The sequence below is a fragment of the Megascapheus bottae genome, chromosome 20 (assembly GCF_031878675.1).
Source record: "Megascapheus bottae isolate mThoBot1 chromosome 20, mThoBot2.hap1, whole genome shotgun sequence".
Lineage (NCBI taxonomy): Eukaryota > Metazoa > Chordata > Mammalia > Rodentia > Geomyidae > Megascapheus > Megascapheus bottae.
In genome coordinates this window covers 16,440,115-16,468,040 of record NC_143528.1, presented here as the reverse complement: position 1 = coordinate 16,468,040, position 27,926 = coordinate 16,440,115, and the positions used below count along the sequence as shown (strand labels likewise).

The window sequence follows — 27,926 nt, the reverse complement described above, 5'->3', positions numbered from 1 at the left end:
AACAAAAATTCTTCCTTTTTACAGAGGCTATCTGGATAGGCCAGCCAGTTGCTTACATTATAAAACATGTCATTTTTGTTTTAAGTGATGAGCAGGAAAACTTCTACCAAGATGTTTTTTGGTTTTCTTCCTGTAACTCCACAGAAGAAGTTGTGATGTTTCATTGGTGAAGAGTTCAAGGAAAATTTTTCAGTTGTGGGGATAAAGTCATACACTTGATTGTGTCACGACTGTAGGACTGAGTGTTTGAGTAACTGGTCTCCAATCTCTAGAGAAGATTCATTAAGTGGTCTGGGTTTGAATTTCTTTAAATCTGGTGGTGGTTTCTGTCTCTCTATGAAAAAGACAGTCTTTTAGGTATAGCTGAAAATGTGGTTTTCTTTTATTGGACAAATGAGTAAGCTATAACACAGCTGCTGTCTTTAATATTCTGTGGAATGTAAGTTAACCGACCATAGTTGATGTATGTAGCAGTTAAGTAAAAATGCTAGAGCTGTTGAGGTTTTAAGTGACAATGCTAGAGCTGTTGAGGTTTTAAGTGAGCTGTTAAAACATAACTATTTTGAACCTCATGTACTTTCTACACCCTGACATTTTGTTAGTGGTATGCATTTTATTCAATTACCCTCGTTTCAGGACGAAGTTTAGAATGTGTGAGAAGGCAAGGATGGTTAATGGACAGATGATACCCGTTTTAGAAAAGGCAGTCATCAAATAGTGGTGCGTGGCTTTCAGTGTAAGTTGTCAAATGTAAAAGCCTTGATTAAGCAATGTGAACTTTTAAGATGTTAAAGAATAATCAGTCACACAGACAAATACAAAATATCAAAGAATGTGGTAGGAAACAGTAGACATGCTTGAATTTGCTATGCCATCTGAAGCATTTAGGACCTTAATGGTTTGTCTACTTTACATTTATAGTGGGTAAATGCAAATGAGTCAAAATGGGAGGAAAGTGTAAAAGAAAACTGGAACTAGAGTGTGATTTAAAGTGTCTGGAGTATGTTCAATTGGGCAATTTGGATTTCTTAGATATTTAGCTGTGAGGTCTGAAGATTGGGGCAGCATACTTATTTATGGGGCAGTTTTGTGGTATGTTTAATGAGTACAGGATATCCTGAAGTATAGTTATTTGTAAAAAGCCAATGTTAAAACATTTACTTTGTGAGATTACTATGTTCTCAAGGACATAGTTTGAGGGCCAGGAGTGTGGCCTAGTGGTAGTGTGCATGCCTATCGTGCAAGAATCCCTGGGTTTGATTCCCTGGAACTACATACACAGAAAAAGCTGGAAGTGGCACTGTGGCTCAAGTGGCAGAGTGTTAGCCTTGAGCAAAAAGTGTCCAAGGACAGTAGCCAGGCCCTGAGTTCAAGCCCCAGGACTGAAAAAAATATATAGTTTGAATAATTTTTGTGTGTGTATATGTGTATGTGTATGGGAGGTGGGTCTTCCTCACATTGCTTTGGAGGTTATAGGGAGTTCTTGAAACTATGAAATGCATATTTTTTGCACAGACCGCAGAAGTCAGAATTCTTGACTCTCAGCAGAACAGTTAATTGGCTTTGTGTTGACACTGTGTGCCTCCAGTACGGTTTAGCTAGGAAGTAAGTTTCAGTGGTGGTGTCACTGGCATAATTCCCCCAAGACCTCACTCTTCCCCATCTCCTCCCCAAAACGAGTAATCCAATGCTGACTGTACTTGTGTTACCAGTTCTTTTGTGTCAGGGCACATGTCAGTGCTATCAGGTGAAAAACATAACTGCGGTCTAAACAGGACCAAATAACTTACTAGTGTACAGGATGGTTATTTCCCTTTGGATATTGCCTTTATTTTTCTGATGTCTTTTTTTTTTTTTGCCCGTCCTGGGCTTGAGCTCAGGGCCTGAGCACTGTCCTTGGACTTTCTCAAGGCTAGAGCTCTACCACTTGAGCCTCAGCATCACTTCCAACTTTTTTCTATGTATGTGGTACCAAGGAATCGAACCCTGGTCTTCGTGCATGCTAGGCAAGCACTTTAACCACTAGGCCAAACTCCCAGCCCCTTCTGATGTGTCTTCTATTTGCTTTAGAGGAATTTTTTTTGTTGTTGTTGTTGGTTGTAGGGCTTGAACTCTGGACTTGGGCATTGTCCCTGAGCTTTTCAGCTCAAGGTTATGACTCTATCCCTTGAGCCACAGCACCACTTCCTGCTTGAGAGGATTTTGAGGAGTGCCACCTGCCTACAACCACTCTTTCCAGTGGCCTTGTAATGAGGCTTTGTTTCAGAGGTGATAGATACATGCTTTGAAGACACTTGGTAAAATTTTTATCATTTCTATAAAATACTTGAATTAGCAAATTGAAAGCCCTTAAAAGATATTTTTTAATATATATTTTTATTGTAGTTAATAAAAGGGTTACATGATATTTGCCAGATAGAAGGTGCATTAATTCACATACATTGATACCCTTTCACATGTCTTGGTACCCATTAACCTCCCCCCCTTAAAAGATATTTTAAATAGAGACTTCATTATGTGGTTTAGAGAGGGGATAAGGGATACATTTTTGCTGAGAGTTTTGACAACAGTATAAACAAGTTTTTCTGAAAAAATATTTTTTTTGCCAGTCCCGGGGCTTAAATTCAGGACCTGAGCACTGTCGTTGGGCTTTCTCAAGATGAAAGCTCTAGCACTTGAGTCATAGCACCACTTCTGGCTTGTTCTATGTATGTGGTACTGAGGGATTAAACCTGGGGCTTTGTGCATACTAGGCAAGCACACTACCAGTGGGTCAAACTCCTGGCCCCTGAAAACATTTTTTTTTGTTAATCTGAAGAATTAATTAATTATTTAATTTGTGCTAGTTCTGGGGCTTGAACTCCAGGCCTGGATGCTGTCCTTGAGCTATTTTTTATTCAAGGCCACTATTCCAGTTTGAGCCACAGTACCATTTCTGCCTTTTTTTTTCCCCTGGCATTTTTGGGTTAGAGATAATGAGTCTCGGGGATTTCCTTGCCTTCTCTGGCTGTGAACCTTGATCTTCAGATCTCCGCCTTCTTTAGTGGCTAGGATTACAGATGTGGGCCACTAGTGCCTAGTTAAGCATTCTTAACTTTGCATTTTAAAAGTCAACTCTTTATTGAACCAAATAGTATCTGCCTTGGTGTTCAAGTACATTATTCATTTTAACCCAGATCTCTTATTCAAACATTCTTTGAGACTCTTTATTGTTTGGCACACATAGTAAGCTAGTGAACCCTCAGTGAGTACAGTTAGTACCCTAAACTTGTATATTTGTTTTTTTTTTCTTTAAGAAGAACACCATACAATTCTAATTGTTGATATTAACAGCTTAAATCCTTTCTGTGTCTAAAATGTGATAGCAGCTTTGCTACAAGACCTGCTTCCTTCTTTAAATATTAATCCAAGTGAAGTAATCCTTTTAAAATGTTTAATTGAACAGACATTTATTGGGTACTGACTGAGCCATGTTCTACTGCTGGGTGCAGATAACACAGAAGCCAGCCTTTTTCTTTGAGCCTCTCTGGCTAGTCCTCTCTTTACTTTCTCCTCCACTACAACTAAATCCAGGCTGGCAGTTTCCAGCTTCCTGCTTCTCCTCACTGCCATGGGGACCTCCTTAGCTCATTATTATGCTTCACCAATAGTACTAATTGGTCTGTAGTAGCTCTGGCAAGTAACTATGCCCAACATCAAACACCTGTTTCAAATGGTGTCCCTAGTTGAATTTATTGACACAAACATTACCTAGATTGTCTCCTTAAAATTTGAGTACAAGATCCCAAAGCACGACTGCCCCTGGTCAAACTTGACATGTGGGCCATCCAAGGGTTTTTTTTTTTCCCCACTGAAAGGCAAATTCAGGCAAAAACCAAGCTGTTCACTTTTCTGTAAAGGAGCTCAGTTTTTCTGTACCTCTGTATGGTCTGAAGGCAACCCATGAGCTGTCCTCTGCATCTGCACCATCCTAGTTGTCTCACCACTTGGAAGAATATGGACCTTTCAGCATCCTGAAGTTTTTGTCCTTTGAGGACAAAGGGCCCAGGGTACCTGCAGAAGGGGCCTGAGTTTCAGGCATCCTGGCTTCTAAGAAAACTTGTGTCAAAATGTAAATAAACAGCTATTGAGGGTGTGAGTAGAGACCTGGTTGTATTCTGTGGAATAGAGTTTTGAGTCTGTAGCTAGTGCGGCAGAGATGGTTATTAGTCCCTCTGTTTCCGTTTTCCTCTTTGGTGGTTCTAGGATTTTTAAATGGGTATGGTGCACCAGCATTGCTGTGGATTCCCCAGCCTTTTGGCCACTAGCTAAGGGATGTGTGTTTGGAAGTAGCTTCTGCGTTCATCGCCTCTTTACCTACCTTCTGCACTGGGTAAGATGCAGATAATATTATCTGGGGTTCCACAACAGAGACATGAGAAAGGTGGAGCCTGGGCCCCTCAGTCTGTTGACTATCTTAACTTGGGGACAAACCATGTAGATACAGTCATGGGACAGAAACTTTCATCCTTTGCCATTTAACAGTTTTAAAAATTATTTGTAACAAACTGGACTTTGGATCCCACAATTTAGTCATGATTTATGACTGCACAGGGTGTGCCTAGACAGAACTGACTGGAACTTTATGCATTCTTTGGAGCAGGTAAAGTTTGTTTATAGACTGAAAGAACAAATGTTGGGTTGTTTTAAACTTGCACAGATGATTTTTTTTCCCCAGTCCGGGGGCTTGAACTTGGGGCCTGATCACTGTCCTTGGGCTTTCTCAAGGCTACAGCTCTACCACTTGAGCCATAGTACCACTTCCAGCTTCTATATATATGGTACTGAGGAATTAAACCCAGGCCACATTCCTGGCCCCACACAGATGATTTAATGTTTCTTAAAAACCTGAGAATCAATGGCTTTGAAGTTCTGAGCTATGCTTTAAGCTATTGATTCTTAAAGAAATCATTTCTGGGCTGAGAGTAGAGTGCTTGCTTGGAATGCATGAAGACCTGGGTTTAATCCCCAGCAGTGTGTGGGTAAAAGATTATTTCTTAGAAATACGTTGTCATATTTTAATGTTTCTGGAATTACAATATATTTTATAAGTCAACCTCGTGGTTTTAGCATTGGTAAAGGGCAGAATTTGTCATTCAATTTTAATGGTCTGTAGGTATTTCTCACACAGGATGGAGTTAAAAAATGAAAACTGGCTGAAAATGAGCAGGTTAGAGTAATCTGCCAGAAATGGCTTAGAACCATTACTGAAAGTTACTGCTGTGGACTTAGGAAAGTCTACTGTTGTCACTTTCCAAGTTGGTTCATGAGGCCCCATCTGTAAGTTCATGTGGCATTTTGGAAGGCTCAGATGAGACAAGGTAAGCATTGTTGAGTTGAAAATCTGAAACAGAGGCTGGGGATGTAGCTCAGTGCTATATCTCCTGTCTAGTATTTACCAGTCCTGGGGTTCTATCCACTGAACTAAAACAAACCCCCCTCTACTAAGGAACCAAGATAGGAACCTCATTTGATAAGGTAACTCTAAATGAGAAGGGAATAAGTAGATCATAGAGTAAAGGTTCAGTGTCATTCTTTTACATGATTAAAAAAATTATCAGATGCATAGATTGTAAAATATAGCAATTTCCCATGATCTATGAGGGATACATTCTACAAGACCTTTTTTCATAAATATCTGAAACCACAAATCATACCCAATGACATACATATGTATTATATATACATACTCATATATATAATGTATATGTATGTATTATGCATATATACCCATATATAAAGAATGTATATATACATAACAATGATCAAGTTTATAAATGAGGCACAATAAAAGATTAATAGCAATAAATAATAGAAGTTAAATAATATACTGCAATAGCTATTATTTTGGTAATGCTTATTATCTAATGTTTCTCATCACCATTTGTATTATAACTGAAAAGTGAAGATATGGAAAATTACAGGAACATGCAATTCATATGTGGTGTTTTTGGACTAAGACTAACCATGCATAAGTGAGACCGAGGGAGTGGAGCTATGAAAGACGACCACTGTAGACCTATGTGGATTTTACAGAGCAGTGCACTCTTACATATGCTGTTTTCTGCCTTCCCCACTGTTTCTTGCTGTATCTCTGTATTTTAGAACAATATAGATATGGTTCTCTTTTTTTTTTTTTTTTTGGTGGGTTGTGGGGCTTGAGCTCTGAGCCTGGGCTTTGTCCCTGAGCTCTTCAGCTCAAGGCTACCACCCTACCTCTGGAGCCACAGCCCCACTTCCAGTTTTCTAGTAGTTAATTGGAAATATAAGTCTCATGTTCTTTAATGCTGAGGATGGCTTTCAACCACGATCCTCAGATCTCAGCCTTCTAAATAGCTAGGGCTACAGGTGTGAGCCACTGTGCCTAACACCGCTTGTTCCTCTTTTTCCTGGCCCTTGTTCCTAGCTTTTAACATCACTTTTCAATGCCATGTATTTATTTCCTGTTATAGGTGAGGACTTTTTTTTTTTTGTCGGTCCTGGGGACTGAACTTAGGGCCTGAGCTCTTTCCTTGAGTTTTCTCAAGGCTACAGCTCTACCACTTGAGCTATAGCATCATTTCTGGCTTTTTTCTATGTATGTGGTACCGGAGAATCGAATTCTGGTCTTCATGCATGCTAGGCAAACACTCTACCACTAGGCCAAACTCCTGGCCTGACTTCCTGGCTTTTCTATGTATGTGATACTGAGAAATAGAACCCGGGTCTTTGTGCATGCTAGGCAAGCACTTTTACCACTAGGCCAAACTCCTGGCCCAGGGTTTTTCTTTTCTGGAAACAGGGTCTGGGCTTTCTGGCACATGTTGTTCTTAAACAACTCAGTGCTGAGATGACAGCACCTGGTGGGCCGCCACACCTGGTGAGAGCAGGTTCTTTGACACCCCTGTAGCTTCCAGGATCCTTCTGTGATAGCGATAGGACAGTTTGGTGTCTATAATATGAAAATAATGGTCCTAATGTGCCAAGCAGTAATATTTATTTCATGGACAACTATATTTCTGAAAATTGATAGTTACTTCCTTTACCTCAGAAACACTCCCATATTTTCCAAAAGGTCTCTTATTTTTCTATTAGTTTTTTTTTTTTTTTTTTTTTTTTTAGTTGGTTCTGGGGCTTGAACTCTGGGCCTGGGCACTGTCCTTGAGTTCTTTAGCTCAAGGCTACCCCTGGAGCCACAGCGCCCACTTCTGGCTTTCTAGTGGTTAATTGGAGATAAGAGTCTCACAGACTTTAGTGTCCGGGCTGACTTTGAAGAGCAGTCTTCAGATCTCAGCCTTGTGAGTAGTTAGGATTGTAGGTGTGAGCCACCACCCCTGGCTTCTATTCAAATTTTTGATTTATGAAAACTTTCAGTATTCTGTGTTTTCCTGGAAGAATCATAGAACACCTTGACTTCTGCTGCCCAGGGTATGCCCGTTCCCCCAGAATTTTCTCCTCGCCAGATTTCCTTGCTTCAGGATGACAGTTCTACACAGACAACCTCATTTGAATGGAGTTCATTCTCCAAATTATGTTTCCTGAGAATGTGTGTAGAAGGTAGGTGTGTTTCAGGCGTCACATACAGTGTTTTTGTGTGATTTTTTTTTTTTTCTTGAAGCATGGTCTTAATTGTGTTACCCAGGGTGGCCTCAAAAACTCTTGGACTCAAATCAGTCCAACCTGCTCCAACCTGCCCCAATCTCCTCATCTAGGATTACAGGTGTGTACTGCCATGTCTGGCTTCACCCATTTCTGATTCTTTGTATTATATGTAGTTTAAAAAGAATGTGAGGACATGGCTCCATTGTTTTCTAGTTTTCAACATTAACGGAGTAAGATAAATTATTCTGTGATATTTGATCATTTAAACATCTTTTCTTAGATGATTTATTTGCATAGCAGGAGATGGGCACAGCTGGAAATAAGTGGCTCATGCCTAGAATCCTACCTCACTCATGCCTAGAATCTTACCTGTTAAGGATCATGGTTCAAAGACAGCCTAGGCAGGGAAGTCTAAGAGACTCTTATCTCCAATTAACCACCAAAAAAACTGGAAGTGAAACTGTGATTCATGTGGTAGAGTGCTATCCTTGAGCCCCAAAGCAGGCAGGCTATCCTTGAGGTTTAAGCTCCAGGACCAAAGACACAAACACAGGAGCGCAGAACCAGGACACTTAATTTTGCTACTTTCTAGCTAGGTAACCATGGCAAATTATTTACCTTTCAAACTGTGCTTTGCTATGTGCAGTTGGACCATACTATATGGTATCTCTAAAGTGCTGTAATAATTTGGAAGAAACACTTATACTCTTTCTACTCTATCCTCAGTAGTCAATCATTCTGGCTATTAAATGTTAACTTCTTTATCTTCCAATTCACAGTGACATGCATTTAGATCCTTTGTACTTGTTAGAGTGTAAAACATAGTTTAATAGATTAAACTGGTATTTAGATGACTTCAACTAGAGATTATTCCCACTGGACAGGTAAATTGAGGTATTAAAACACATTCTTTAAACACAGCAAAACCTAGGTTTTCTTAAATTGCACAGAAGATTGGGACATCATAATTGGCATCTGTTAGAATTTATCTCTAAGCTGCAGATGACAATTTTTTTTCTAAATTGCGTGGGATGGAGTGGACATGTGTACAGTCTCCAGTTCTGCTAGCAGAAATGGATAATACTGCATCATCACTGACTAGCTCTGGAAGTACAACCTTAAGTTTCAAGAGCATGGAGACATAGGGCTCACTGAGGAAGGCTGGAGCAGCAGGAAGAGATGTAATAACAAATGAGACTTGCATGTGGCCTGTGCGATGGGTGGGAATGATGTGTTTTTCCATTTGGCAGGGATGATGCTTATGTGTGTGCTGGGTGTACTTATATATGGTCTTTGAAGACATTTAGTTACCTATTAGTTGCCAAGTTTCTGTTATTACCCTAAAACACTGCACTCATCCTGATAAGATTTGTTTTTGCAAATAAAACATGCTTTCAGGTTTATGGTCTTCAACTGCTGTGCTAAGTGTGTCAATTAAAATCCACTAAAGGGTCACTCAGCATCAGCCATCTTTATAATGGCTCTAAAGTCACAATTAGGCTTTTTTTTTGTTTTTACAAATGCCAACTAATGTTAGCATAAAATCTTAGTTTATAATGTAATGATAGCTTTAATGTAATGATAGCTTTAATAGTTTGCATTAGAATTGATTGGAGTTTGTATTAGAATTGACTAGAAGTTTTATGAAAACAAGAAGCCAATTTTGGGTGCATTTAAAAATTTGTTTCCAGGTAATTTAAAAGCCCCATTGTACCTTTGTGGAAATAATTGTACCCAGAGAATTACAAATATACTACCATGCACAGATACAATCTCTCTGAGTTGAGAAATAAAAATGAAAACACATGTTTTAATGAGGGTAAATTGTGGGTGACAACTAGTGTTGATGGAATAGCGATCAGACTAGTTCAAGGTTAGGCAAAACTACAGTTCAAGGGCCAAATATGGCCCATTATGTTTTTCCTTTTTATGTTTTATTTTCCTGGGAAATGGTGTGCTTGTTTGTTCGTTGCTTCTGGCTGCTTTCATTATACAGCAGCAGAGTTGAAAAAACGCAGCCTTGGCTATATGTCCTGTAAAACCTAAAATATTTATGGTTTGGCCCTTTGCAGTTTCTACTTTGCCTTCTCTGTGTGTGTATGTATATGTGTGTGTGTGTATGTATGCATGTGAATGCCTGGGTTCAAGACACCAGTCCTGGGTCTTGAAATCAGGTCCTAGGTACAGTCCTTGAGCTCAAGTTTTGCTCAAGACTAGTGCTCAATCACTTGAACTATTTTCTGTTTCGTGGTGGTTAATTGGAGGTAAGAGTCTCATGGACTTTTCTGTCTGGGCAGACTTTAAACTACAATCCTTACATCTTTGCCTCCTGAGTAGTTGAAATTATAGGTGTGAGCCACCAGTGCCTAGCTGTTGTAAATTTGACTGTATGGATTTCTCCTGCTGTTGCTGATTGAAGCGTGTGTATATGTGGGCTGGCACTAAGGGTCTTGTGCTCTCACGTGGCTATTTTCTTTCAAGCTGACTCTCTTAATCACTTGTGCCACATCTTTTTTAGCTTTTTGCTGGGTAATTGGAGATAAGAATTTCTGTCTACCTTTTCCCTCCCTCCCTCCTTCCTTCCCTTATGTCCTTCTTTCCTTTCTTTTTTACTTCCTTCCTTTCTTTTTTGCTAGGCTGGCTTCAAACTAGGATCCCCATATCTCAGCTTCCTTAGGATTAAAGGTATGAGCTATCGGTGTCTAGCTAACATGTAAAGACCTGAAGCAAGCAAACATGGAGAGGATCAGAGAACTGAAAGTAATAGCAATGTTGTTCAATATTGAGGAAATACATTATGATAAATCCTTATTGAATGCATACTGTTTTCTTCAAACATTCAAGTATGTAGAACTATTTTGCTCTAGGTTGTCTAACCTATTTGATTTGATTTCTGAACATTACTAGTAAAAGAACAGGTCAAATGCGTCAGTTACTCCATTTATCCCTGACGAGCTATGATCATATGGTCTTTTCATGTTAAGCAAGTTGATTCTTAAAATGTTACTCACAGCTGGCGCTCTGCCACTTGTGCCACATCTCCAATCTGATAGTTGAAAAATCTTTTGACAAGATGAAGGATGAAAAGAGTGACATAGTTCTTAATTATAGTTCCCTTTGTTTCAAAGTGCTTAACAGTATTGTCTAAGATTGTAATCTCATATTTCTCCCTCCCTCCCCAATAAACACTAAAAATGGTTAGGCTCAAGTGCAATACCAGTCTATTTCTTGCTGACTGAGGTCTAGAATGGGTGTTTGTGATGGGCAGGTGGCCATCTGTCAAGCAGTAATTGAAGGATTTGGGCCTCTTGAATCTGTGGTTCTGCGGTTCTGCCACCTTGAACATTTTGACATGTGGCTTTATCTGTATCATGTCATAGAAGGAGAAAGAACATGGAGGATTATATGTGTTTTATGGCTGGAACTGAGAAGGGTGGTACATAGAATATCCATTCAGGTTCTGTTGACTGGAACATACAGTATTCACCTGCAAGCAATACGAGAAAATAGAGAAGAGGAGGTGACTAGCAAGCCAGTCTTGGTTACCAAACCTCAGACATTTTTATGTTTTTAATAGACAAATAGAAGTTTTCACTTATTTCGCATCTTTTTTCATTTTTTTCTTTCCCAGAAGCTGAGGCAAACATATTACAGTGTCACTCAGCACAAGTTTTAGTGTCCATTTTTTTTTTTTTTGCCAGTCCTAGACCTTGAGCTCAGGTCCTGGGCTCTGTCCTTAAGTTGGATTTACTCCAAGTTAGTGCTCTACCACTTGAGCCACAGTACTACTTTTGTCTTTTTCTGAGCCATTTGTTAAGAGTCTCATAGGCTTTTCTGCCTGGACTGGCTTTGAACCATAATCTTCAGATCTCAGCCTCCTGTGTAGCTAGGATTACAGGCATAAGGCACCAGTGCCTGGATTTAGTATCTATTAATTTGTCTTCCTATTTTAATGCTTTCCACAACTATCTCCCATCTTGTACTTCTGGCTACTTCCTGAGATTACACTTCCTTATTATAAATCTTGTCCTTTTGCTTCCAAGTACTGCTATGCTTGCTGTTTTGACTGTCACTTATAATATGGATATGCTTTAATGATACTTCTGGATTTATATGAAAATTGTCAACCCAGGTTTCTCCCCACCTTCCTACTCTCAAAATAAAAGACTATTTTAATTTTTCGTGCTATAACAAGTAGGGAGAGAGAAACCTGGAAGGAATCTAATCCTTGTTAGTGCCTGAACAGTTGGGTGAAAGTGTAAGTAAGCATAGACACCCTCTGGCCTCCTGATCAACCCAGAACAAGAAATCATTTTGTTCAAGCAGGTGGGTAAGAATAACTACTTTTTTCACTTCATCCGCTAGTGAAATATTGATGCTAGATAGCTATGGCAAAGAATGTATTCTTCTGGCATTTAGGGATCCAGGTACAATGTTGAGTGCCATTTCCCATAACTGTTAGGGAAACGACAGTCTGTTGGGCAATAAATAGTTATAGTTACAGTTATAGATTCAAATATCTGTTGGGCAACTTTACAACTGTTTGTGCACCTTTCTGAAATGCTGCAAGTGTCTATAGTATGCCTTGAGTACCCATTGGTCGAGGCCCTTCTTTGCCACTTCCTGCTATGGGACCCTCTCCCATTCCCTGCCTTTTGCAGCAGAGCTTTAGTTTCTTCCTCTTCCTCCATTTTGCTGCCACCTCCGTGTGTGTGTGTGTGTGTGTGTGTGTGTGTGTGTGTGTGTGTGTGTGTGTACGCGCGTGCGCATGCGTGTGTGCTTATTTTCACAAACAACATCACTAGTCATTAGGGAAATGCAAGTCAAAACTGCAATGGGAGATCATTTCACATGTCTTAGGATAGATGTCAGGAAACAACAAATGTTGGAAGGGTTGTGGAAAGATTGGGGTCTGTGTGCAAAACCGGTGGGAACATAAAATGGCTCATGTAGTGTAGAAATTGATAATAATGGCAAGGACTCAGAAAATTAAAACAGCTCTGTTAGGGTACTCAGAATTGGAAATGTATGAACATGTGCAACAGAAATGAAAGCAGGGACAGTGTGATTGACAGTAGACAAAAAAATTAAAGCGACTCAAAGTGAATGGAAAACCAAAAGGTGATATAGTTATACAATAGATTATTATTCAGTGTTAGGAAAAAGATGTTGACATGATACAACTTAAATAAACTGAGGATATTGTTAGATCCCAAAGGGCAAGTATTGTATTATTCCCTTTATGTGAGGTCCCTACAGTAGTCAAATTCATGGAGGCAGATGTAGAGGATGGTTTCTAGATACTGGGGTGGAAGGAATGGGGAATCATATGGAAAAGATGGAAAAGTGCTCTACATGCTGATAATTATACAGTGTAAATATACCTAATCCTACAGAACTGTCCACTTAAATATGGTTTCTATGGCAAATTCTTTTATTGATTTTTTTTTCATTCCTCCATCAGTAAAACAAGGTAAACTTTGCAGAAGTCACAGATGTAAGCTGGGAATTTAAGGAAACCAAATACCTAATCTCTGAAGGGTGTAATATACAACACTTTTTTGTTGTTGTTGTTGATCTGAGTTCTAGAGTGATGGAAAAATAGGGAAATTTTGGGGACCTGGCATTCAGAATGTGAAATCGGCCTTTGGAGGCTGTGTGTGAAAGCTGTAGCTCAGCAAGAAGGACCAAGGGATCTCCTCTAGCAGCAAGTCCTAGTCAGGCCCCACAGGAACCTCAGGAGAGCAGCTCCTGGAGGTGGGAGGGCACCTGGGCTCTGCTTGGGCTGACTCACCCCAAGAAGACAATGGCAGGGGCTCCGCCAAGAACAGGGAGGTGATTATCCTCCTACACTTTCTCATCAGTTAGATTACTTCAGTTTCTCTGGGCAAGAGGAAAACAGAGATTGAAGCAATGATGTACTCCTTGAGCTCCAGTGTGAGAGGAAACACCAGCAAGCCACCAGCAAGCCAATCAACCACCTCTGTCATCTCTATTTCTTACTCCCTTATTGTTGGGACTCAATTCATGCATGTGAGAAGTTGGTATTTGATGAAGCCATTGACTCTGGGTGCTTTTTTAGCACTACTCAGGTGTTGCTTGAGATTTGCATCCCAGAAGTCTCTGATCGCATGCATTTGGTCAACTCCTCTTTCCAATCTTATATTTAGACATATTATTAGTTTTTATTAAAGAATTTATTAACATTGATTTTTTCCATATATTTTTATTGTAATTAATAGAAGGGTTACAGTATATTCACCAGATAGAGGGTGCATTACAGACATTGATACCCTTTCTCATATCTTGGTCGCCATTTCCCTTCCTCCACTCCTCATCTTGCTTTCCCCCCTTCCCTATCGTATTTCAAATAACCAAATACACATTTATCCAATATATCAGATAACAAGGTAAAACACTGTAACAATATGAGATAATCAAGGGACAGCAAAAGAGATGAGAGATAACATAGTACATTAAGGACAACAATCACTCATTATATGGCTTTTCTTTCTATACCTGGAGGTCCTTTCATTTAGTGTCATACTATATGGCCTTATGTATCTAGGCTTTGTTCTATTGTAAATCTCTCCTAGGAGAGCCCAAGGTTTCTACTAATTATGACAGATGAGGGAAATATGATTTTTTCTAAGTCTTTCCATTTCCTTACAAATGAAATGGTGTTGTTCTTTCTGACAGCAGCATAGAATTCCATTGTGTATAAATACCACATCTTGTTGATCCACTCATCAACTGAAGGGCATTTGTTTGGTTCCATATCTATTCTATGGTAAATAGTGCTGCAGTGAACATCGTTGTGCTAGTGGATTTAGTATGTCCTTGTTTCTGGACCATTGGGTAAATGCCAAGTAGTGGAATTGCTGGGTCATAGGAGAGCTCAATATTTAGTCTTTTGAGAACTTGCCATACTGCTTTCCATAGTAGTTGAAGGAGTTTACACTCCCACCAACAGTGTAGTAGTGATCCCTCCTGGCCACATCCCTTCCAGCATCTGTTGTTACTAGATTTCTTGATCACGGCCATTCTAATTGGAGTGAGATGGAATCTTAGAGTTGTTTTGATTTGCATTTCTTTAATGGCCAGAGATGTCGAGCATTTCTTCATGTGTCTATAGGCCATTTTTGTTTCTTCAGAGAAGACTCTCTTTAAGTCTTCGGCCCATCTTTCAATGGGATGGTTGTTCTTTGGAGATTAGTTTTGGAGTGATTCAAATTTTTGAGCTGTTGATATATTTTAGATATGAGGCCGTTGTTGTATGATTACTGAAGATCTTCTCCCACTCGGTAGGCTTTCCAGTTAATTTGCTAGCTATGTCTTTGCCATACAGAAGCTCTGAAGTTTAACGCAGTCCCATTTATCCTGACTTTCTCTGATTTGTTGTGTTTCTTGGTCCTTATTAAGAAAGTTTCTACCTGTGCCAAGGAGACCTAGTGTATCTCCTTTCTTGTAAAGTTTTCAGTGTATTTGCTTTTACCTCGAGGTCTTTGATCCATTTGGAATTATCCTGGTGCAGGGTGACAAAGAAGAATCCAACTTTAGTTTTCTGCAGGTGCTTAACCAGTTCTGCCAGCACCACTTATTGAAGAGGCTGTCTTCCTTCTATTCTATTTTTTGGCTCCCTTATCAAAGATTAGGTCTGTGGGTTAATATTTGGGTCCTAGGTTCTATTCCATTGGTGTTCAGGCCTGTTCTTGTGCCAATATCAAGCTGTTTTGGTCACGATAGCTCTGTAATAGAGTCTAAAGTTTGGTATTGAAATTCCTCCTGCATTGTTCTTTATGCTATACAGGGTCTTTTATTATTCCATATGAAATTTTGGACTGCCTCTTCTATTTCTTTAAAGAATGCCATTGGGATATTGATGGGTATTGCATTGAATTTGTAGATAACCCTTGGCAAGATGACCATTTTCACGATGTTAATTCTTCCAATCCAAGAGCATGAGAGGTTTTTCCATTTCCTCAGTTCTGCTTTAATTTCCCTTTTCAGGATTTTAAAGTTTCATCAAGAAGGACCTTTACATTCTTAAGTTAATTTCTAGGTACTTTATTTTCTTTGAGGCTATTGCAAAAGGAGTTGCTTTCCTGATTCTTGCCTCGTTCCTCTCATTGTTGGCAGTTGATTTTTGAGGGTTAATTTTATACTCTGCTACTTTGCCAAAGTTTTCAATTAGCTCAGGCAGCTTGGGAGTGGAGTCTATAGGGTTCTTTAAATACAGAATCATGTTATCTGCAAAGAGGGAAAGTTTAATTTCCTCTTTCCCTATTTGGATCCCCTTTATGCTTGCTTCTTGCTTTATTTCTCTGGCTAGGAATTCTAATACTATGTTAAAGAGGAGTGGAGAAAGTGGGTATCCTTGTCTCATTCCTGATTTTAGAGGAAATGGCTTTAGCTTTTCTCCATTAAGTATAATGCTAGCTGTGGGTTTGTCATACCCAGCCTTTATTATACTGAAGAATGTTCCATGGATTCCTAGTTTCTCCAGAGCTTTTAGCATAAAGGGGTTAACATTGATTTTTACATTATATTTCAAATGACATGTTTAACAAACAAGTATTCAAGAAATGAATCTCTTATAGTCATATTATTTTGCCACACCAATTCCAAGGCCAGCGGAAAAGATGCCCTAAATTTGAGTATAAGCCTTCCATCAAGTCTCAAGTTCCCAAGGGGTGGAGGAGAATTAATTTGAAGATTAAATTCCCTGTTCCAGTTGAAATGTGTCAAAATTCAAGTTGGGAATCAAAACCTCTTGGCCATTCACACATTAATTTGACAAAACTCTGGACAGTCTTGCAAAATGCTGGTTAAAAATAGACTCCTGCACCAATCTTGTCTGACTGGAGCTGACATTCCAAAGGCACTCTTGCACAATAATTTGTAAAAAGCCATAACCCATGTTCTCATGTGCTGTTGCAATTTGTCCTGTGATTCTGTGGGTCTCCCCACAACCTAGAGGCCCCCAAGTTGGGAACCTGGTCTGCAGGATCCTGGCCAGCAAATTTTCAGGTGCAGTACTTAATTCTTTAATATTATCCCTTTCTGTTTCCACTCTTTGGTCATGCACTGCTTTGGTTAGGTGTGGGTTGTTTCCCCCAGAGTTTGGTGTGCTAGTAGCCTTGTTACCAGCGTGGCAATGTTAAGCTGGTAATGGAATGAAGGATAATTGGTTCATTGGAGGCATTAGCTCTCAGAAAATATTAATGCGGGTTGGTTCCTGTAAGAAGAGGAAGTTTTAAATAGTTGACATGGCCTCTGAATCTCTAGCCTCTTGGCAAGTGATGTCACTGTTCTATCTTAGATTTAGTGTCTCAGGTAAACACCTAATCCTTGTCCTGAACAGTAGCTCATTTTCAAGAGGAATCAGGATGATGCTAGACCATTCTGAGTGTGCACAGCTAATTCTTCCTAAATCTACACAATTTTTTTAGTTGCTTCTAGTTACAAGTAAAAGGTCAAGAAAAAAGCAAGTGTGTTGCATTAATAAAACTTACTCCAAGTGAAAGATAGAATGAGCACTTTCATGGCTATACATGTGTTGGAGAGGGAAGTTGAAGGGCATAAACTCAGGAGTCAAATGTAAAGTTAATATATAGATGGACATAAAGTCAGCTGACTCTCACCAATATTATCTGTCCTTCCTTCCTTCCTTCCTTCCTTCCTTCCTTCCTTCCTTCCTTCCTTCCTTCCTGCCTTCCTGCCTTCCTGCCTTCCTGCCTTCCTGCCTTCCTGCCTTCCTGCCTTCCTGCCTTCCTGCCTTCCTTCCTTCCTTCCTCCCTCCCTCCCTCCCTCCCTCCCTCCCTTCCTCCCTTCCTCCCTTCCTCCCTTCCTCCCTTCCTCCCTTCCTCCCTTCCTCCCTTCCTCCCTTCCTCTCTCCCTCCCTCCCTCCCTCCCTCCCTCCCTTTCTCCCTCCTTCTCTCCTTCCTTCCCTTCCCTTCCCTTTCCTTCCCTTCCCCTTCCCCTTCCTTCCTTCCTTCCTTCCTTCCTTCCTTCCTTCCTTCCTTCCTTCCTTCCTTCCTTCCTTCCTTCCTTCCTTCCTTTCTTCCTTTCTTTTTCTTTCTCTTTGCTATGTCCTAGTTAGGACATATATCAAAGCATTATCACCACCAAGGAGGATGACAGCACCTTTCCCCCACTCTTAAATCAATGTGGTACACCACCCACCCCAAGAGATTCAGTTGATTTACATGATTGAGTTCATAGGTGGACAAGTTTGAGAAGAATAAGCACACAGTTACACATTTGTACTTTGTAAATTATTTAAAATATTACTCTGTTGTTACTCCTATGGCCCTCGATTTTGTTGTCTATTGAATCCCCTCCTGTGCTAATGACTTCTTGGAAAATTTCATTGGTCATGCTTTTAGGAAATTGAGTTCCAATACGCTTGTGCTTCAGTGGCTAAGTGCAAGGCCTACCTTGCTGAGTAGCTAGGATCACAGGCGTGAGCCACCATGCCCGGCTGGAATACACTTTCTTTTTAAGAACACATACTGATTATTTTTACTCAGATGCTTTGTTTTGTTTTTTTTTTTTAGTTTAGGATGCAATAAAATTTGTAGCTTAGTATCCTTGAACAAAAAAAGCTAACCAAAAAAGTGAGGCTCTGAGTTTAAGCCCTATAGCATGTGCATGTACACATGGAAGAATTCATGGGTACTTGCACTGTGGCAAGCTCCATATTCCCAAACAGAAAAATGAAATCAAAGATAGTGAAGAGCCTTACTGAAAAGTTGTGAAAATTTTATTTTATTTTATTGCCAGTCCTGGGCTTGACTCAGGGCCTGAGCACTGACCTTGGACTTTCTCAAGGCTAGAGCTCTACCACTTGAGCCTCAGCACCACTTCTGGCTTTTTTCTATGTATGTGGTACTGAGGAATTGAACCTGGGTCTTTGTGCATGCTAGGCAAACACTCTACCAGTAGGCCAAACTCCCAGCCCTTGTGAAAATTTTTATAGCTAGGATGTCTTTAAAAATGCAATTCTAGCTACTTTGGAGGCTGAGATGAAGGGGATTACAGTTTAAGGCCAGCCTTATGGTGGTGAGAATCAAATAATGATTCAGCCTGACAATGTATCTGTTTGGGAATTGGTGTGTGTGTGTGTGTGTGTGTGTTTAGAGAATAATCATTCTGTAAAGGCTGTAATTTAGAATGTAGCCTAAACTATGATCTATTATTTATATCCTGTATTGTTTCTTCCTTTCTTTTCTCCTTTTCTCTTCCTTCCTTCCTTCTCCTTCCCCTTCCTTCCTTCTTTCCTTCTTTCCTTTTTTATGGGTCATGGGGCTTGAACTCTGGGCCTGGGCACTGTCCCTGAGCTCTTCAGCTCAAGGCTACCACTCTACCCCTGGAGCCACTTCCAATTTTCTAGTGGTTAATAGGAGATGAGTCTTACAGAGTTTAGTGCCCAAGCTGGCTTTGAACCATGATCCTCACATCTCAGCCTCCTCAATAGCTAGGATTACAGGTGTGAACCACTGTGCCCAGCTTATATTCTTATGTAATTGAATATATTTTATTATGGAATATGCAGAGGGGTTACAGTTATGTAAGTCAGGTAAGGAGCACATTTCTTTTTGAACAGTGTCACTCTTTGCCTTGCATTCTCTCAGTTCTTCCCTCACGTCTGTTTTCCAAAGGCACCCAAATTATCAGTTTGTGGTAGGAGTTCTTAAACCATTTCTTCTAGTACACGTTTACAAAGTCTTAACCTTAGAAAGTACAGGAATGAATATTTTTGCAATCTTTCTTTTCAAGATAAGCTGCCTTGTTAAATTCCCAAAACTTAATAATTGAATGGAGAATTTATTTCCTTCAACATATTTTAAAATAGCTCTCAGATGGTTCCTTTAAAAATGTGACTAGAATATTCTACTTTGTCTACTATATAATGCTATTGACAAAGGACCTGATCAGTTAATGCCTGTGGGTGAGTGCTTTAATCCAAGTTTGCATTCTTATTCCTGTCCCCCTTCTTCACCCCTTTCCCTTCTTGCTCTTCCTTCCCTCCTCCTCCTCTTCTCCTCTGTCTCCTCTGCTGCACCCTCATTTTTCTCACTTCTTTTCTTTCTCTATACCTCTGCTTTTGTTTTGTTTTGGTAAACTTAAACCTTTTTTTCCCCCCTGGGCTTTTCCCTGAACTTCTGTTCAAGGCAAGTGCTCTACCTTTGAGCCACAGTGCCACTTCTTTCCTTTTCTGAGTAGTTTATTGGAGACAGAGTTTCGTAGATTTTCCTGTCCTGGCTCGCTTTAAACTATGATCTTCAGATCTCAGCCTCCTGAGTAGCTAGGCTTACAGGTATGAGCAATGGGTGTCTGGTGAGACTTTTCGGTTAGTTGAGAAATAATTGCAACTACAAGAATGTAGAGATTTTGGTTAATGAGGCAAGTGAGATTCGTCCACTAATATGGACTTAGTGCATTGTGAGTGTAAGCTTAGGTATGTACTACTCTTAGAGTAAAGGAGAAATGAAATGGTCATAAGACTAAAGGGCCAAGTTTTTACAAACTCCTGAGGATAGGATGGCCAGCAAATTCTTGAACTCACAAACTCGACTGCAGAAGCTTCTTGGAATTCAAATTTCTTCATAGGTAGAGAAGCAGTAAATTTATATCATATGGAAACTGTCCCTCAGTATTGAAGAATACATTTTTTGTGTTTTTAAAAATAGCTTTTAAAAAATGGCTAGAAATGTGGCCTAGTGGTATAGAGTGCTTGCCTAGCATGCACAAAGCCCCGAGTTCAATTCCTCAGTACCACATAAACAGAATAAGCCAGAAATGGTGCTGTGGTTCATGTGGCAGAGATCTATCTAGCCTTGAACAGAGAAAGACTTAGAGACAGTGTCCAGGCCCTCAGTTCAACGCCCAGGACTAGCAGAAAAAAAGTTTGGTTTGTTTGGAAATTTATTTCTGTGAATAGAAAAAAAATTACAGACCTTAATGTACTAAATGGTCATGTGAAAGCTGAATGATGAGTTCATTTTCCTGAACCTCTGTAAACTGCTTAGAAGACATTTAGCCTTTAAAGGAATTTTGGAAATGTTTTATATACTATATTGATATCAAAAAGTTGGGACTGCTGAGCAAAGAATATAGGCCTTAAAAGCAAAACTCAATGTACTTGTGTTAGTACATAAATTCCTAAAAATTCTGACCTTTTAAAATGAACAAAACTAAAACTGAAAAGCTCAATTAAAAACAATATAATGTTAAGGTATTGTACAGAGAGATTATTATTTCATAAGTCAGGTAATAATACTTTGCATTTTCTTTTCCTTTTTCTTCCCTAAATCCTGGGGTTTGAACTCAGGGCCTGGGCACTGTCCTTGGACACTTTTTGCTTAAGGCTAGTGCTCTGCCACTTGAGCCATAGTGCCACTTACAGCTTTTTCTGTGTATGTGGTACTGAGGAATCTAATCCAGAGCTTCATGCAGGAGAAGCAAGCACTCTACCACTAGGCAATACTCCTCAACCCTGCATTTTCAATATACTTTTATTTTCAGGAAAATATTCCAAATTAAATGATTGGAAGTCAAAGATTTCAAAGATACCTAATTAGTGTAATTCTTAGAAAACTAGAAAATTAAATATTGAATGGCATGAGACTGGTGGCATAATTTTTCCTACTGAATATATATATACACACACATATCTGTATATGTATATATATCTATCTATACACATTTATCTGCAGTTTTAGCTGCTCAGGAGTCTGAGATCTGGGGACTGAGGTTTCTGGGCATTATATCAGAGACTCATCCCACTAACTGGCAAAAAGCTGGATTGGATGCGTGGCTCAAGTGGTAGAGCACTAGCCTTGACTACAAAGCTAAATGTGAGTGTGAGGCCCTGAGTTCAAGTCCCAGTACAGTACACACACAAATTACTTGAATTATTCAGTTTCTTATCAGTTAAAAATCTTTTATGTGCTTGTAAAGAGGCAACTTAAGTGATACAAATTCCAAGATTATATCTTACGATCGTACTTAGAAAGGCATCTAAGTGCTATGATGACTTAACAGTGTTTACCTGTGCAATCTCTTCTGAGAGCCTTAGCCTGTTAGGATTCAGGAAGGTGTAATACATTTAGTGCTTTGAAATAATGACACCACCACCTCTAAGTCTGAAAGTGAATAAATGTATTTCTTGATTTAGCTTGAATGTATCATAATAACACAAGATTAAAAAAAAAACACTGATTCTTGTTTCATAACAGCTTTTATGGAAGTCTATCCAACAAATTTCCTTAAGTGATTCCTTTTCAATTAGTCATGGTAAAAATGATTCTTTGATATAAATGGAGCCTGTATTTCAGGATTGAAAATCTCTCGTGTGTGTATTGTAATTATTTTATGACCAACTGTTAAATGTTGCTGCTACTGAGGTAAACATTACAGCCTTTCTTGATCCCACTAAAACCTGGTTTCAGGACACACAGCCAGAAAAACAAAAAGCACTGTGACTACAGATACTGATCCTTTTTCTCTTTCCAAAGTTTGTTCTTTTCGTTTTATTCAGGTCACTGAAATTCGAATAAAGAGAAAAGATTGCAAGATGGAAAAATTCAGAAGTTTATAGGTCACACTGTCATTTTTCTCCCTCATGGATATTTTATTCAGCCTAGCACTGTTGACATGTGATTGACAGTGAATACCAGTAGGAAAATGCCAGTTGAAGTAAATTTGTATCTGTTCTGATTTGTAGTTCTACTTCACCTTACATAGAACTTTTTTTAAGCACGTAACTAAAATTTTACTTTGCTTTTAACCCTTGTATTTAAAAACTATTTTAAAAGTATTTTTTATTATAATTAATAGAGGGGTTACAGTTATATTCACCAGATAGAAGGAGCATTACTTCACACACATTGATACCCCTGCTCATGTTTTTGTCCCCATTTCCCTCCCCTCACTTAAAAAAGTTTTTTAAGTTTTAAGTAAGTGATTTAGTAGTTTTCATTATCTTTGTAGCACTGTGAAACAATTAGCATAATTGTAATTTGAAAACATTTTTATTACCCCTCAAATATCATGCTAGGTAGCTTATCCCCTCTAAATCTTCTCAGCCATAGCACACCGCTAATCTTCTGTGTTTCTGGATTTGCCTGTTTAGTAAGTGGAGTAGAGTGGCTGAGTTGCATGGTATCTTCAGCTAGTATTGTTTTAGAAGGCTTATTACACAAAAGTGTTATTATTTTTCCAGAGGCTGCAAAGTCCAACATTGGGGTTCTGTTCATGTGTACTGGCTTGTGAGAGCTTGTTTCCTAACAGGAAAGATTGAAGGAAGTGAGTTGAAGTGTCCTTTCTCATGATGGCACCACTTGTATTGGATAAATGCTCTCCCTACGCTCTTGCTACTCTTGTGATCTCACTTAGACTTACCCATTTCCTTGAAGATTCTAATTTCAAGTGGGAGGAAGTTGGGCTTCTACATAAGGATTTGTGGGGTTTTGGTTCACTATGTAATACACAGTAACTTTCTTCATTTGAACTTTGAGGCATTTCAATAGAATAACACTTTAACTCTTGGGAGTTCACTCCCCTCCCTTCACTTTGGAAATGGCATATGCTTAAGACAGGAATGAGAACAAGGAAAGAGAAATACTAGTTTCCTAAATCTTCCTTCCTTTGTAGCTCCTTTGCTGGGCTTGCAAGGTCTCTCTGGCAACCATTCTTGTATACAGTAGGGAGCCATGTCGGAATGAAAAGGACATTTTTATTTCAAGTTGTATGGGGCAAAGGACCTAAGTTGGAACTGTCTTGGGAAGTTATAAAAGTGTTTTCAACCACAAGCTACTCTCTGACAAGAGAGTAGCTAGGAGGTGGGTCAGTTGTGAATTGGTCACAGTTACTCTCTTTCATTGTTGTATTCTCTTTAATAAAGTTTTATCTTTGAAAAGAAAATGGTAGATTCACTAACAATATCCCAACTAGTCACATTAATGTAGGCTGTAAATGTGAAGTAAAGTGGAATTAAATAAGGGTAACCCATTGTTTTGTTTCTTTCAGGGGACAACAATCCTTTCAATTTCAAGGAACTTAAAAACTTTTCACTGTGCTGAAAAAGTTAGGGGAACAATGTTTTCCTTCCCTCTCCTCTGAGAGGAACAAATAAAATGGCATAAATTGAAGTCAGTATTCAGGATGAATGATGAGAATTCAGATGAGAAGGCAGTAGATGAATTGCCCTCTTTAGTTATTGGTGATAAAAATGGAAATCCCTATGCATACAAGCAAAAACCACCTTGTCCGCAAAGCTGCTCAGCCAGCTGTGTGAACTGGAATTCTGCGAATCTAGATGACATGGTGGTCGACTATGAAATGGACCCTACTGTGGACATTGATGGAAGTGCTTCTTTAAATCATCACTGTGTTGAAGTACTCAGTCACCAAACACCTTCAAGTGACTTTATTAGTGAGCAGGAATTAGATACCTGTAATCATGTCACATGCCAGTCTTCTGCTCTTAAAACTACAGAGAAGCCAGAACCCCTGCATAGTAATTGTTCCCAAGAAGCAGTTCAGGACCAGCATGCTGATGATTCTCTGCCTTTTGTGTGGATGCCCAATGATGATGTGAACGGGACTGACAATTGTGTTGCCTTAGAGGTAAACCAGACGTTTGGCATCACAGTGGACAATTCACCTTGCCCCTGTACCAGTGGTCATGTCATCGAAAAGGGCCAGCTCTTCCCTGCCCTTGGGAGTCTACAACCCACCAGCATGAGAAGTGGAAGGGCATCTTTATCCTGTCTCTCTTGGCCTTCATCCTATTCTGTGACAACGAATGCAGGAGAAGTTAATTATAATGGAGAGGGCTTTGAAAATCCTCAAGCCACATCATCAGAGGCTCCAGACACAACTTACATGGTGTTTTCTGATGTTGTGATGCACACCGATGTTCCAGATGTTGAAAATCGGGGTCAGCATTCTTCAGGAAAGATTTCCAGTGAGTACACAGATGGATTACAGCAAAGACTCGTTGCAGAAAAAGAGATACAAGCCCTGACAACCGTTTCTGATGGCATGGCCATCCCCAATGGATCTGTATTACAAGAGTCCTGTTGTTTATCTAAAGATGAACCAAATAGTGAGATACATTCACAAGGCTCATATGGTCAGAAGGAAAGGGGCCAGAATCTAAGTGAAACAGTGTCCAATTGTCTTATTGATGATGAATGTTCTTTACTAGTGCCAACTTTTGATGAAGGAAGAGCCCAAGTGCCAGACTCAGAGCATAAAGTCATCATGGCTGAAGATGCACAAATGAGTCCCAGTGCAAAGAATTTGGGAACTCAGTCTAGTACTGCAGAACTGACATTAAGTAGTTCCCCAGGGCAAAAGGAGATTTCCTCACTGGAAATGACATGGGATGGAAATGACACTTGCACAAAAGACAAACAATGTGTGTCAACACCAGTCTTGCATATCCCAAATGCAAGCTTTACTTTTTCTCCCGTTGAGGCAATAGAGGACTTTGGTGAAATGAAGAGTAGTCAAGAACCTAAACATGGGCCTAATGTGAAGGAGACACCTGGAAACACGGTGAAGCCAAATCTAGGTAAATCGGCAACCAAGACCAGCACCCTTAACAGTAGCAAAGCACGAAAAACTGAAATTGTAAGTTACCCTACACCAAACTTCAAGAATGTTAAAGCAAAAGTTATGTCCAGGCCGGCATTACCATCCAAAATCCCTGCTCTATCAAAGGTCACAGTGAAACCTCAACCTGCAAGTGTCTCCCTGCCCTCCTCAGGGTCTTCCTCAAAACAGTTGACAGTGTTGAGCAAAATACCAAGGCCTTTCCTTACAGCAGACAAAAAAGCCGAGATCCTAATGAGCAAGACACATAAACAGCAGTTTAATAAACTGATTACCGGCCAGGCTGCACATGTTACAACGCATTCTAAAAATGCCTCACACCCGGTTCCAAGAACAACATCTGCCACGAAATCAAATCAGGAGGATGTTGACAAAGCAGGTTCTTGTCATTCAGCATCTGAGCAAGGCTCTGTGGCTGCCTTTTTTCAGAAGATCAAAGGCATTCTACCTGTTAAAATGAAAAGTGCAGAATGTTTGGAAACGACCTATGTTACCAATGTGGATCAGATTAGTCCTGAAAAGAAGGGTGAAAAAGACAATGGCATACCTACTGAAAAACAAGAGCTGCAGAAGGAAACCATGAACTCAACTTTTGAATATGGTTCTCTGTATTCGGTGAGTGTTTGTTATGCTTCTGGGAATAGCTAAAAAAACACATTTGCGCATACCTAACAAAATACCCATTATCACTGAACTAAGTGTGCAATCTGTGCTTTGAAGTCTTTTTCTTGTGTTCAGTCAGTACATATTAGAATGTTAGTAAGTCACAATATAACGTACATAGCAATAATAATCAATTCTAGTATTTGGTGTTCAGTATTGATGTTCTTTTAATAAGATGATGTTTTAGCATAATTTGCTGAGTTTAAACAGCTGGTAAAAGCAGCTTTTATTTTTTTTTCCCCCCGGAAAAAATAAAAAGGTTTTAGACTGTGAAACTGTGTGGTTTTTAACCGTGTATTGGTCCATATAGAAGTGGCTAAGGAGTGCTGGTAAACATAGCAGCATAAAAATAACTCCTGGTCTCCTGTTGAAGTAGCTCTTGGAATTAGAATCTTGTCTGTGAACAGTGTCTGGATTCTTATTCTCACTAGGTGATAGGACCTTTGGCAATACTTTCTCCAGACCAAATTGGACATTAAAATTTCCCATAGCCCTAATGCATTGCTTATTTTATACATAGAATAAAGTCTTTTTTTTCATGCATCGTGAAAAAGCAAAGTAATTCTCACAGCACCTATATATAAGGGAATTAGTTTCATTTAATATAAAAGGAGTTTAAAGATGAATCTTTAATCTTTAATCTTTAAATCAACTTTTCATTTAATTTTTGCAAGAGCATGAAGAAACTAGTTTGAGTTATAAAAACATTTTCTGGCTGCTGTTGGAGTTGTGTACATGTCTTCAGCCCTATTTTTGGCAATGGGGGACATGGGTATTTTCAGACTCAGGCAGGCTGTCCTTGGGTGCTTGTCCTCTCTCTGGGCCAGGAATGGAGCCGGATGGAGGGGAGGAAAGTAGATGTGACACAGACAGCTTGTCCCTTGGAGAGCTGTTGCCTAAGAAGAATGAAACACCCGGTGCTGGTGCTTAAGGTTTGTTGAGTTTTTCAGTGAGCATGGGGGCCATGCTGAAGGACTGTGTCAGGTCCTTTAGGAGATAAGAGAACCTGAAAGTATTTTGAGCTGGATGGGTTTAAGAGATGATTTGGTTGTAACACCAACTCTGTTGGGGAGACTAGCTCAGGATATTTCTAAACTAATGGAATTGTATGTGGCTTCAAGACTTTTAAGGGTTTTTTTTTTTCAAGTTCTTTTGTTGTCAAGTTGAGGAAACTCGATTTTTTTTTATCAGTCATAACTTAGAATAGCCTCATATTTCTAATTAATAGTTCTGGTTTAATGCTTATAGATACACATAGACATGATAGTGATTCATTTGTTTATAGGAAACTAACGAATACTAATGCCAAACTGCCAGAAACAAAACCAAAACCACAACAAAACACCCAACTCAGTTTCTTGAAAGAACACTGGTTTTGAAAGGAAATTGGTTATAAAAATTTGAAAGTAGGATTTTTATGCATTTAGTCTTAGCCTTATATTTGAGAGGCATAGCTAGAGACCCTGTTTATCAGGCACACAGTGCAGTACTGAAGGAAGGTGGAGCCCAGCATATCTTGGAGAAGCCAAACAGTGTACCTTAGGAATTTTCCAGTTAGAATTCATAATGAGATACTTTGTAATCCCAAAGGACTGATTCTTAGCACGGGCAATTCGACTTTACCATCTGGTATAAAGAATGCATCTTTTTCTATGAGCACGTGGGAAGTGCAGCGCTCTGTGGTTTTCACACTTCCTCTTCCTTGTGGCAGGAAGGTGGGAAAACAGTCCAGTGAGAGCTTCACAGCCATACTGTATTGAACTCAGTGGGTGATGTTCACCACATAATTTTCTCACAGCATTCAGGGATTCTTAACTTTCCCAGGTCTTGATGTGGATGGAAAATGGTCATGTTCCTTGTGTTCTGATCATAGGCTACATTAATTTAATCAAGACAGCCTATAACCTCGTGACTGTTCAGTGGTCAAGATTTATCTGAAATGGATAAATTTGGTGTAGAGGGTTGAGTGTAGTTACCCATGGCAGAGGTATGTGTTTGGATGGTTTGTTAGATAA

At 39.5% G+C, this 27,926-nt stretch overlaps 1 protein-coding gene across 2 annotated transcripts in view; it reads left to right on the top strand.

Annotated features, from left to right (window-relative positions):
* Positions 1-27,926, top strand: part of Mtus1 (microtubule associated scaffold protein 1) — a 150,879-nt gene that overhangs the window by 29,996 nt on the left and 92,957 nt on the right. For both annotated transcript variants that reach the window (XM_090354018.1, XM_090354017.1), the window contains exon 2: positions 23,656-25,863. In XM_090354018.1, coding sequence (XP_090210144.1) covers positions 23,791-25,863 — 2,073 coding nt within the window. In that variant the 5' untranslated portion in view covers positions 23,656-23,790. The remainder of the gene's footprint in view (positions 1-23,655; positions 25,864-27,926) is intronic.